General features: G+C 41.1%; 2 protein-coding genes across 3 annotated transcripts; one reads left to right on the plus strand and one right to left on the minus strand.

Moving 5' to 3' along the window:
* Positions 1–1,720: 1,720 nt before the first annotated feature.
* On the plus strand, positions 1,721–6,487 carry TPR7 (Tetratricopeptide repeat (TPR)-like superfamily protein). Its single transcript, XM_078583635.1, has 11 exons — positions 1,721–1,973; positions 3,265–3,495; positions 4,168–4,224; positions 4,301–4,429; positions 4,563–4,640; positions 4,799–4,869; positions 4,949–5,001; positions 5,079–5,226; positions 5,383–5,842; positions 5,946–6,089; positions 6,212–6,487. The coding sequence occupies exons 1-11, from the start codon at positions 1,872–1,874 to the stop codon at positions 6,356–6,358; spliced, it is 1,620 nt and encodes a 539-aa protein (XP_078439761.1). The 5' UTR covers positions 1,721–1,871; the 3' UTR covers positions 6,359–6,487.
* Positions 6,454–11,812, minus strand: PRMT4B (protein arginine methyltransferase 4B). 2 transcript variants are annotated; one of them, XM_078583624.1, is made up of 16 exons: positions 11,654–11,812; positions 11,319–11,580; positions 11,175–11,243; positions 10,576–10,672; positions 9,685–9,828; positions 9,457–9,560; positions 9,273–9,371; positions 9,107–9,176; positions 8,708–8,804; positions 8,517–8,571; positions 8,209–8,292; positions 7,966–8,043; positions 7,589–7,692; positions 7,329–7,501; positions 6,743–6,894; positions 6,454–6,660 (listed from the first exon to the last, which is right to left on the minus strand). In XM_078583624.1, the coding sequence occupies exons 2-16, from the start codon at positions 11,547–11,549 to the stop codon at positions 6,580–6,582; spliced, it is 1,638 nt and encodes a 545-aa protein (XP_078439750.1). In that variant the 5' UTR covers positions 11,550–11,580; positions 11,654–11,812; the 3' UTR covers positions 6,454–6,579. The 2 variants fall into 2 exon arrangements, with proteins under 2 accessions (XP_078439750.1, XP_078439742.1); XM_078583616.1 differs by having other exon boundaries at positions 10,564–10,672.
* Positions 11,813–12,084: the final 272 nt, after the last annotated feature.

The raw sequence follows: 12,084 nt of genomic DNA on the forward strand, positions 1-12,084 counted from the left end.
GATGATTTCCGAATGCATCAGTACTAACTCGGATGATTGATTAGGGTTTGACAGTTGACCATACCCTAAGTCGTCCAAGGAGCATCAAGTGGATGAGGGATTATACATACACGGTAACTGATGACGAACAGGTTCCATGAGTGAGTCGACACACACTCCTTTGTATCTTCTAGGACACAAGGTGTAGCTTGGCACCCCACGTGTCGAAGTCTCAACCTATCGATTGGGTTAAATCGATCCGACATTAATTAATCTATATGATGATATAGTTAATTAATTTGGAAGGCCAATAAAGGTTATTGGGCTGATGGAGTCGTTAACTAGATTGATACATGGGCCTAGAAGGTCACACGAAAATGGTCTTTTGGACGTTGGAAGATATACTTCAGTTTGGGGGTTTTTATGAAAATACCTACTTAGTATAAATAGGGAAGGCCTTGAACGAAATTCACCCAGGCTAAAATTTTTCAGGGGCCTTTCTCCTTCTTCTCCACTCTCCCCACACCCCCTCCATACCTGATGTGATTGGGATGACGTAACAACGCCGACAGAGAAAGAACGGGGCTCGTCAACGAGAAGGAGGAGATCCGATGTGCCGAGGATCGCGTGGATACATCTAGAGGCTGCACACTTGATCAGCTCGATTCGTCTCGCTCCGGGATCGAACAAATCATGAATGAGATTTGTGTAAAGGTACTTCGTTTCAATGATTTTTGTTGATGCCGTTCGATTCGCCAAAGTCTTCCGCTGCGCATCGTTTTGATTTGTTCATCCAAGTCAAGGCCTCTAGAACCCAACATCAACACCCTCGCGTGCAGTCTGCGTGACGCTGCCGCATTCGACGCCCCGAGCTGGGCGCTACGCGCCCAGCACTACTAGCGGGAGTGCTACGCGGCCTCTATGCCGTCTCGGCGCTCTCAATGCACCATATGCCTTAGTCTCCTGGCAGGATGTCTCCAGGCCTCGCGCCCCGCACACGCAATGCGCGCGCTGCCCGCGCGGCCGCTGCGCAGTACCCCACACAACTCCGCGCGTTGTACCCACGGCACGCTGCCCAGCTTGCGTGTCACACGCCTGCGCGCGGTGCTTCCCGCTCCAGTGTGGCGCTTGACGCTCGCGCATCACGTTGGCGCCCGCGCATGGCGCTTGGCACTGGCGCGCGGCGCTTGGTGCGGGTGCGCACACGCCTATCAGCCCCCGCGCCCCAGCATGCGCGGACCGTACCTGATCCGTCCTGCCTTGGGCGTGGATGGGCACGTGCACCGTCTGTAGTGTATCACCACGTACAGGGGCAATGGCCTCAAAGATCAGGTATTTGGGCATCGTTACTCATAATGACTCTGTACTTTAATGTCGTGAGCCGAAAACGCGGACACGCCCTCCCAATAAGCACGCAGGCTTCTGGATAGGGAATGCCACCTAGTTAGGGATCTAACACCAGGGCACAGCTGGATCAGTCTACAAGCACAATCATCCAGTCAGTTGATCCCGACACGATATTGTTAGCTAATAAAAAAAACTTTTAATGTAGTAAACGTCCCCTTTCTTCTCCCTTATATGATGTAATTACAAACTATGATTATAAGGGCTATGATGAGTCAAAGTGGCCAATAATTTCTTTATGGTCAAAAATGGAAAGCGTTGTGGGCCCCAGGCTTTGTTCTTTGACTTCTTAGACCCTTCTTCTCGGGCAAGTACTGTTCTCGCGTCCTATAAAACCAGTCCGGGGAACGGCGAGTCTAGTCTCTGATCTTCTTCAATATTCTGATTTGTAGATTTGATCTTACGTTGTCGTTTGATCTGCCCGATCTTGTGGAATTAGGTTGTCAGAGGGCGATCGGCTGCGTCCCAGGCGAGAATTTATCGGATTAATGATGTTTAACCAGGCGATGATGGATCCTGAGTTGATGAGGATCGCGCAGGAGCAGATGAGTAGGATCCCTCCGGAAGAGCTTGCCAAAATCCAACAGCAGGTTTGGGCCTTTTGCACCACCTCCGTCATCTGCGGTTTCTTTGTGGGATCGCGGTGAAATTCTTTTGAAAACATTTATTGGTAAATTAGGGCTGTTTTAATTTTGGGGCTTCGCAATGTGGTTTCTGTGATTGTGAGAGGGCTTCGATTTTTTCTATGTGGATCATGTTGTCTGCAGTGCAATTGGCCCTCGATTTTCAGGGAGGATCACGAGTAGTCATTCCTGTTTTCTTCATCTTCTCTCCATTCTATGCTTGGATTTTCTATGTGGATCGTGTTGTGGGGAAATTCTTGAGAGAGACTCTGATACCTGAACCCACATCCCTTTTTTAATTCTCAATGATTTTTCTTCTGATAAAGATGACAATAAAAATAATAGCATGTTTTAATGAACGTGTGAAAATTATTACTCCCCCTATTTATGTTACAAAGTTTTTTTCTATTATTTTATGGTTCTCTGCTATGTAATGCCCACTTTCATATTTCATGATTCGATCAATTTGTAAGATAAGTGACTGAAAGAGGACGGAACCTCATGTAAATGAATACATAGTAATGGAACGATTGAAGGTTTGGTATGTTCTGCTTAAATGGGATTGTCACGTTTGATTCTACTTCTGGGGGCAATTAGGATGAGGTTGTGAAGGAAAAATAAGGGTGATTTGTTTTCCATAATAAACTTTTTCAGTAATTCGATACTTCAACTGAGTATCTGACTCGAGTCAACGAGGGCCGGAAGCCTCATTATAGGCTTTTGATTTATATTTCTGTTAGAGACTGTCCCATCTGTATAGACGCCATGATAGCTTAGGGAATTCCTAGGTCTCCCAAGTTTAGGGAAGACCCATTTGGGCCCTTAATTTTGATGATTAACCATCTACGTTGATTTGCATTATATTTTTGGTTTTGCTTATTGGATGGTTTTCCATTTCTTTAGTTCATCGAGTGACAATTCGATGCCCTCCAGTGGAAATTTTCTACACTTTATTGTGGAAATTTCCTAAGGTCTCCCTCAGGATCTATCACAGAAGAAAGAAGAATGTGGTGGAAGCGCTTCCTTGTAGTTTTGACGGAAAATTACTTGCGGTTACTAGTAATTTATTTAACAAGCTAGAATAATTTAACTGCAAGTTAGAATCCTCTGTGTTAATTAGTGTTATTTGCAATTTCCCTCAAATCTGTTGTAGAATTTCATCAAGCTCGCAAGACTCGTCCAGAGTACCTAGCCGCTATCCCCTATTTATGGCGTTTAGTTGAATATTCATGTGTGCCTTTGTTATCCTGGCTTGCAGATGATGTCAAATCCAGAGTTGATAAAACTAGCCACGGAAAGCATGAAAAACATGAGGCCAGAGGACATGAGGAGTGCCGCGGAACAACTTAAGCAAACAAGGATTGAAGATATGGTTGAGATCGGAGAAAAGATGGCAAAAGCTACTCCAGAAGAGATTGCAGCAATGCATGCCCACGCGGATTCTCAAATTTCCTACAAACTCAGTGCCTCAGAAATGCTAAAAAAACAGGTAATCCGGGGAACTTAAAGTGTCGTTGATGAATGGTCTATTTTCAATTCTCGTGCTAGAACTTTAAGTTGCCGTATAATTTTATTCAAACCTTCATGTATGTCATATTCAAACGGAGCCTGTAATTCCCTGTAATTCAGGCGATAGTTCAAACAACAGGCCTTTCGTCTAGGAGTATCCACTGCTTGGTGGACAACTATTTGTGCAAATAACTTTGTTTTTCATTTCTTAAATAGAAAACATACCCCGCTTTGAAATTTTGATTTATTATTCTTGTCAATGAGGACTTTTCTCAAAGTTCTGACCGATGCTTCTTCGCTAGTCGTTTATGCCGTGCACTAGAAATTCGAATTGAATTTCCTTTTATATTTCCTTCGTTTTTCTTATCCTCTCGTTTGTTTAGAAACTTATTCTATCGTTTGTTTTGTTCTACAAACCCGCAGTAATTCTTCGTTCAGAAGTTGTTATGTGCTCTCCGTTTAGCTTTGAAATTACTTGTTTGCTCGAGCAATCATCAAACATTGCTCCTTTGTTCAAAGGAAATTATAAATTAATAGATATATTTTACAATTTTCAAAATTTGTCATGATGGCATTAATCTATATCTTTGATTAAAAACTATATACCGTACAAATTACTGCAGAAATTCTAACATTTCCGTTATCTCCGTAGGGAAACAAGCTTCACAACTCGGGGAATTATCATGATGCCGCTGAAAAGTATAATCTGGTTAGGACTTTCTAGATTCATAATTTTTGCCATTTTTCCTTTATTCATGGACTAATTTTGTTCCCCTACGTGACAGGCCAAAAACAACTTGAAAGACATTCCTGACTTCAGATGCAGAACTCTTCGGTCTCAATGCTCGGTTAATTTAATGTCTTGCTACCTGAAATTGGGCCAGTTCAAGAAGTGCATCAAAGAAGGATCTGATGTAATAACGTTTTTTACTCTAGGATTATGCATTTATTTTTCCTTCTTTACGCTTACTTACTAATGTTGACCGACAAAATCTGAGCCCTTCATTTTGTTGACCTCATGAATCTGATTAGTTTTACTTGTGCCAGGTGTTGTCGTATGATTCAACCAACGTCAAAGCTTTGTACCGCAGAGGCCAGGCATCCAAAGAGATTGGGGATTTAGAGGTTAGAAAGTTTGCTTCCATTTCTTTGCAAGAATCTGACAGTTTTGAGTTGAACAAATTGAAACGACCTTATTTCGTTTCAATGGTCTTTTTCATAAATAAGAAAATATCGTTTCAAAGGTTGTATCATTATGTGATCGAGTCAATGTTATCTTTTAGGCTGCCATCTCTGACTTAGACAAGGCCCATGAAATGTCACCTGACGACGAGACCATTTCTGATGTCTTGAGGTATGGGACCAGATCATCCATTGACTAAAAAACGATAAAAATAGCTATCTTATCAATGGAACTTTTAAAAATATGACAGGGCTGTTAATGAAAAAGTTAAAGAAAAAGCAGCAGACCGAACAGTATCTGGAGGTTTGATCTTTAGCCGCATAACTTTATTTAATCACGGAACTTATCCGAATAAAAACTTTGCCCATTTTATCATGCAGGTGTGGTGATTGAAGAGTTAGTAGAGGCGGATGATGACAAAGAGGAACCCAAAATCTTCAAAGGATCTTCATCATCATCAGCTCAGAAAGAAGTAACCAGTGACATAAACTCCACTGCAGACTTACAAGCGAATCCTGAAGCTGTCAAGTAAACCCTATGCCTTTTCTATTCATTCTGTCATTCACATCTCAGATGCTGTTTTCTAATTGCACCTGAGTCTTAAAAAACAAGGTTTTTACCTAAGATTCTTTAATTGTATGAACTGATATCATTTTAACTTTAATTGTTTTCTACCTGCTTCAGGTCATTCCAGAGCTTTGTTTCGACTGCCGATCCCGCCTCTCTAGCCTCCATGGGTGGCGGTCAGATATCGCCGGAGATGATCAAGGTAGCCTCTGAGATGATAAGCAAGATGAAACCTGATGAGCTTCAGGCAATGCTTCAAACTGCCGCCGTCGTGAACGGTGGAAGAACAGCCCCCACTTTCCCTCAATTAAGCCCTGAAATGGCTCAAATGGCATCTGAAAGGATCAGCAAAATGTCACCTGACGAACTTCAGAAGATGGTTGAAGCAACCTCCTCAATGAATCCTGCCTTCTCTTCTCATTCTTCAAGAACAAGGGGCAAATCGCATCCATCAACTTCGGCACGGCCGGCATCGTCAGTGGAAGAAGGCCCATCTAGTGGGCCATCTCTATCGCCTTCAATGGCTGACATTCAAGACAACCTGAAGGATATGTCAAAAGACCCAGCAACGAGGCAGGTCTGGATAGTGAACATCATCCTTTCTTTCAGAGTTTTCCAATTTCTTTTCATTTTTAATTTTCCTTTTTTTCAACTTTTTTTTCCCAAAACTGCCATGTCAGATGATGGCAGCAATGATGAAGAACATGAACCCGGAAATGATGGTTTGCATGAGCGAGCAATTCGGCATGAAGCTCACCAAGGAGGATGTGGCCAAAGCTCAGCAGGCCATGTCATCATTGTCTCCAGACGACATTGACCGAATGGTAAGCATTTTATCTTACTAAAGTTCAGCATACTTGAAGAAGAAAAAGTCCTTTCATTTACCTTAAAGATTATACGAGTAGATTTCTGCGTTTACCTTATGGTGAGATGGGTTGCATTTCAGATGAAGTGGGCAGAGAGAGTGCAGAAGGGGGTGGAGACGGCAAAGAAGACGAAGAACTGGTTGATGGGTCCCAAAGGGTTGATCTTGGCATTCTGCATCCTGATCCTTGCCTTCGTCTTCCACCAGCTTGGCTTCATTGGCGCCTGATATATATTACTACCCTAGTATCCATAACCTCACTCCATCATGCTATGAAAGTAAGATGGTGGGGGCCCATTGATCTTGTAGGCACAGGCAAATGATGATATAGAAGTCAGAGATCATTTCAATTTTTAACTTGATCCAATAAAGAAGCAGAAAGACAGCATTCTGTCTCCAATGCCAATGACACCGCCCATCATCATCATCATCGTCATCAATAATCTTTGCTACTGAGTCAGCATTGTATCGGGGTTCTGCGTGGGGGATGGCATTAAACTGTCCAGGTCCTGAGATTGCGTCGAAATTCCCTGGAAAATCATGCGCATATATATAGTTGAGAACATAGATGAAAAACTGCAGAAATGATTTGATGGAAACGTAAGGACATGCCTGCGGATTTGGCGGCTGCTGGACGTTCTGATCCTGCGTCCACACGTATGGTTGCGGCTGCGACATGCGATAGTAAGGCTCTTTCAGGTCCAGCTTACCGGTCGCCGTCTGAAGTACTGCTCCGTTCTCCGCACCAGCGCCCCACATCTTAGCTGAAATGTTAATACTTTTGTTATTTCGGCAACATCTATTTCAGTTGAAACAGTTAAACTGTCAGACTGATCAAGAATCTCGATACATCTCCGATTACATAATTGTGATTTGATTGCCCTCTTTGATTGAGGATCCATGATCTTATCTGAGGGATGATCGTGATCTGAATGCCGATCATGTCACTAATCCCAACAACGATCTACATGATCAGTTTCTGATAAGAGTACAGTTTCTGATTAGCGACTTTTGGCGGTGTGTTGGATAAGAGTACTTTCAAATTCATTTTAAATTAGGCTGAATTTATAGAGCGTCCCATTAACGATCTATTCGAATAGATGAGTTCTTTTTTGAAAGAAAAAGAAAGGGTGATCAACCTGATGATATCAAAATAATTTGAATTGCTTAATTACTTTAAAATGGCAACGGATCTTACTGGACATTGTCAAGTAGAGGGTGTAGCTTTGAGCATTGTGGGCCACCATGCGCAGCTGGCCTGTGATCTCTTGGCCGGCCATGGCGTATAGAGGTTGCGAGAGCATGCAGCGGAGCTGGTACCAGTGAGTAGTGGGGGCACCCGGAGCAGTCGTCAACCATCTTTGAACAGAGCTGGCGAAGATTTTTGGTTCAATTTCTGTTCAATGTCTACTGCCAATAGTTTATAGCTGTAGAATTTAAGAAATTTTATAGAATTACCTGCCATTGAACAACACGTCGAACCAGCACGCAAGCCCATGCACCCTTGTGCCAACAGAAGCTGTGAAATTGAGAGGGATACTGATTTCATAGAGCTCTTCTTCCTGAAATTGTTGAAATCTGTAACATTAATCTCGTTTTTTGGGGTTTAGATTTGGAGTTAAGGATTGAGGTTTAAGATTTAGGTTTTATTTTGAGTAAGGGTTCCGGGAATATGTAGTGTTTAAGGTTTAGCATTAAAAGTAAAGCTTAATAGAAACAGAGAGATTGGTGAAAGAAAATTTATGATTTTTCACATTAAAAAAAAAGCAAAAGGTTGATTTCAATTTAAAGTTAAAAAAGAGAACTCTATCAATCGAACTGGGTTGATGCTTCACCTTGATGTAAGTAAAATCTAGAGTGTGAGACAAGGCGGGGGCAATTAGTAGTCGCGGGTCAAATGCATCAACGACTGGCTGAATCGCAAAAAATAAATCAACAAAGATTATTAGAAGATAAATCTGGCATAAGATCAGATATTCCCAAACTTAGCAAATCGTAAAAAAGATTGGCTTCACCGCATGGGTTGAAGAAAAATACAGATCTAGATGGGATATTATATAAATTGCTAAATGACTCGCCTGCGTAAAGTAGCCCTGGAAAGCAACGTCATGTAACGGAGTAAGGTCAACGCCGAAATAGTTCTTCTGCTGCCAAAAAAGTGCCTGCAACGGGGGAAAGGATCATAGATGATAAAGCAAAATGGTTAGTAATATTACCTTTAGTATTAATTTAGCGCCATTTTCTAATTTATCAAAAAACCAAAATGCTGCGACTGAATGAGCACCGGAAGAGCAGCCCAACTTTTTAAGGTTTTACTGAGAAGGTTTATGTTGGAGGGAAAAGTTCATCATTACAAAGGACCCGCAAAGGTTTTACTGAGAATTACCTTGTTTGCGATTTCTGTAAAAAGAAATTCATCTGAAAATGGCGCCATGTGTATCCTACATTTTAGACATCACACACAATAACGATTCAAGCTAGGTACGCACATAAAAGTAAACACAAAAATAAAAAGAGAAACTTTATAACATAATCCAAAGAAAGCACTACAAAATGGGCTGATTAGGGAGACGTCACCTTCCAAGTGATGGGAACATCTTGCCATTAGCGGTCAAAAACCGATCTCTCGCTATCACGTATGATTCGAGCATCCTCTCGTTGACCAATAGCGTACCTGACGATGACAGAACAAATTGAGAGCTGGCACATAAAATATTTGTTTTTATACACAACAGGCATCAAAGAATAACTTCGCAGAGTAAAAGAATAACTTCCCAAACCATTAGACAAATGAAATAATACGCAGCAAGCATGCACTTTTATGTTAGTTCGTCTATTTGTTTGACTTTATTTTTTAAGAGAATAAGTGGATGAAACTGCTTATTAATCATTTTTTTTTATTTTCTACTTTAATTTGCCCTAGTTTTTCAATTTTAAGTATAGGTGTAAGTCACAATTGCAGAGAGCTGAACGTACCCATCGGCTCAGATATCAGAATATCTGCCTTCTCGGGTAGAATAACCTCTTCAACTTTTCCCTTCACCACCTGCTCAAATATCCAGGAACCTTAAACGCAGTGGATGAAAATTTCTCTCTACCATGAGACATCAACTCTATACGAGTATTGTGATGGGGAACAAACTGTTATTCTTTCCCCCAGTGAGGGATTCCCAGCAGTTAGCCGATGCGCGTACTCTGCCATCTCCGAAGCTTCAACGGCGTAAACATGCTTTGCGCCAGCCTGAAAATTAACGTAACAATCGACATTAGCGCGAACTCACACAAGCAAACCATACAAGTATTGCGATTAATTAAGATTAACTTGCCTGCGCGGCAAACAATGAAAGGATACCACTGCCAGCACCCACGTCAACAACAATACGTCCCTCAAAGTCTGCACGATTTTCCACAACCGCAGCGTAATATGTTCCTGAAGAGAGTTTGGAACAAGATTACGACATCGGCAGCTCGTGAAGTTCATCACATGAAAGTTGTTAGAAGTATCTATCTATCCGTTTATCTATGATATCATTAAGAATCACGCGCAAACTAACCTGTTCTTACATAGTCTTGTAGCATATTCTGTTGATGTAATAACTGCCCATAATAATGAAAGTACATTTTGGCAGAAGCAGCTTCTATTTTCTCATCAAATTTGCTTCTGAATGTCGAGATGATGCCATTTTCCAACCTTGAGTCTAGAAAGAGAAATAATAGCCATCATTGGTAAAGACTACAAATCGGGTAATATTTCCAACGATAAAATCACGAACATGTTCATAATTTCTCTAGACCTGACTGATGTTACTGATCACAAATATCGTTACTCTCTCACGTCTTTCTTCAGACAAAAAATATCGCAACTGATTAGTTACTCTACTCTCAGTGACACATAACTATTCATGATATCTTACGAGTTGATAACCCAGAAAACGGGAATCTAAAAAGGGCAAAAATTGTGATAATACTTGGGATCTATACAAAACAAATTGCATTGTGTCTTTAAACGAAGCTCCCAATGAGACGTTTAGAATCAGGGTTTTTTAAAGATAATATAGAGAAATAGGTGGAAAAGCAAGAAAAAAATCCAAAATTTATGCAACCAACGGGAGCAAAAGAAAAGAAAAACAGCACGTAATTTTGAATTACACAATTCCAAAATTGAAAAAGGGCGGCGCCACCCTTTCGACTTCGGGATATCATGATAAAATAATCATGAATAAAACATAATTTCACCGTACTATATGTTAAAAATCTTAATCTATCAAGACGAACAACTTGTGCAGAGTAAAATATTTTATATAAAAAACGCATGCTTACACACAGAAAAAAAACTTAACCTTAAACTTAACCATTAGAATCAACTATAAACCACAACTGAACCCAGTGAACCAAGTTAAAAATTAAGTAGCTATATCACAGCAATAGTGCACCTGTGTCCGCACCAGTGACAACATTCTTCCACTCTTCAAACGCACAATGAAAGGCTTTACGGTCACTTTCTGACCTAAATCTAACGGTTATTGCACTTGATGTGGAGCTCTGGATTAGAAAATACAAGATCAGAGAAGTCCAACTGAGTCCACATTTAAGTCTCAGTCAAAACACAAACTCGCCCCAATGATTTAGGATTATATAGAAGATTCTTCACGAAAAATATGTTCTGGGAAACCTCTGACGAACTAGAAAAAGAAAAAGAATCAAGATTAAAGTTATAAAATGCCAACTCCCGAGATCTCTTGAAGAAGCAAGATTAAAGATCTAAAACCGTGTGATGAGGTCGATTGAGGATCCTAGCTTTCAATCTGATCTTCTTACACGATAACTTAAAAGTCCAAAACGGAGAGAATAATGCAGGTGAGAAGCGTTGACAAACATAAAATAGGAAAAATGACGTTTAGATTGATGAAATCAGAACCAATTATGAAATCCATCGAACAAAGTTGGCCTAAAATTAGAATTTTCAACCAAAACAAGTTCATAACCGGTAAAAATACGCACTGGAAATGACCCTGATTGCAGAGATTTCTGGAAGTTTACCAACCTCTTTATCATAGCTATAAGCGATTCTAGAGTTGAGGCAAAGGGATTCTCCCGGGCCCAATCTGAAGAGCTGCGTCAGCGAAGAGATCGTTAAGACTAACGCAAACATATCCCATCATTCACTGTACTCGCTCATCTTGCACACCTGAGCAGTCCGGACATCGACGCAGGAGACGAAACCGACGTCTGCTTCGCGATGGAACTGCAGCTGGGGATTTCCCGCCCCGTCCACGATAAACCGCAGCGTCGCTGTCGTCGGTGCCGGCGAATCGGAAGGGGAGCAGGACACGTTGCAGATCAAAACACCGGGAATATCCAGCAGATTCAACTTTGATTTCTCAATCCCTGGAGAAGAATCCATCTTCCCACCGTTCATCTACCTTGCTTCCACTTCCCGTAGCAGAGACCTATGTTTCAAAGCTAGGGTTTTAAGACTGCAACAGGGAAAAGAAAAAAAAATCGCTCATCGAAACAAGATACCTCTTCAAACGAGGAGCTTCTGCGACGAGCTTTCAACCTCGATCATGGCGTTCTCGATCTCGGGAAGATCTTCACTTCTGGCAATTTTCTTGGCAAGATCCTCCGCAGTTTTCTACTGTTCAATCTGGCAATCATGGCAGGCAAGAAAACCTAAATAACCAACGACTACGTTACGACTTACGAGGAAGATGACCTTATTTAGAAAACAACCCTTGGTTATTATTCCTTGTAAAACAACCCGAAATAAATTTTTTAATATCTATGAAATTCAGTGAAATTTATGAAGTGCTCGATGTCAAGAATTATAAAGGTACTTGCAAAGGTATGAAGCAATTATTAAAAAAACATGTCTACCTGATATATGATGTCTGTAAAATTAACAGGAACTTTTTGTGATATATTCACTTCCTACGCCATATAAAAAGTTCAAG

This window comes from Wolffia australiana, chromosome 1, assembly GCF_029677425.1.
Source record: "Wolffia australiana isolate 7733 chromosome 1, ASM2967742v1".
In the NCBI taxonomy this organism is placed as follows: Eukaryota; Viridiplantae; Streptophyta; class Magnoliopsida; order Alismatales; family Araceae; genus Wolffia; species Wolffia australiana.

Excerpts from the sequence above, each read along its gene's own strand:
- TPR7 (XM_078583635.1), top strand. The coding sequence starts at position 1,872 with ATGATGTTTAACCAGGCGATGATGGATCCTGAGTTGATGAGGATCGCG. Across the intron at positions 4,870-4,948 it reads ACCATTTCTGATGTCTTGAG|GGCTGTTAATGAAAAAGTTA; the intron begins GTATGGGACCAG and ends AAAATATGACAG. Across the intron at positions 6,090-6,211 it reads CAGACGACATTGACCGAATG|ATGAAGTGGGCAGAGAGAGT; the intron begins GTAAGCATTTTA and ends GTTGCATTTCAG.
- PRMT4B (XM_078583616.1), bottom strand. The coding sequence starts at position 11,549 with ATGAACGGTGGGAAGATGGATTCTTCTCCAGGGATTGAGAAATCAAAG. Across the intron at positions 9,177-9,272 it reads CACTGGGGGAAAGAATAACA|GTGGTGAAGGGAAAAGTTGA; the intron begins GTTTGTTCCCCA and ends ATATTTGAGCAG. Across the intron at positions 6,895-7,328 it reads CCTCTACTTGACAATGTCCA|CTAAGATGTGGGGCGCTGGT; the intron begins GTAAGATCCGTT and ends TTAACATTTCAG.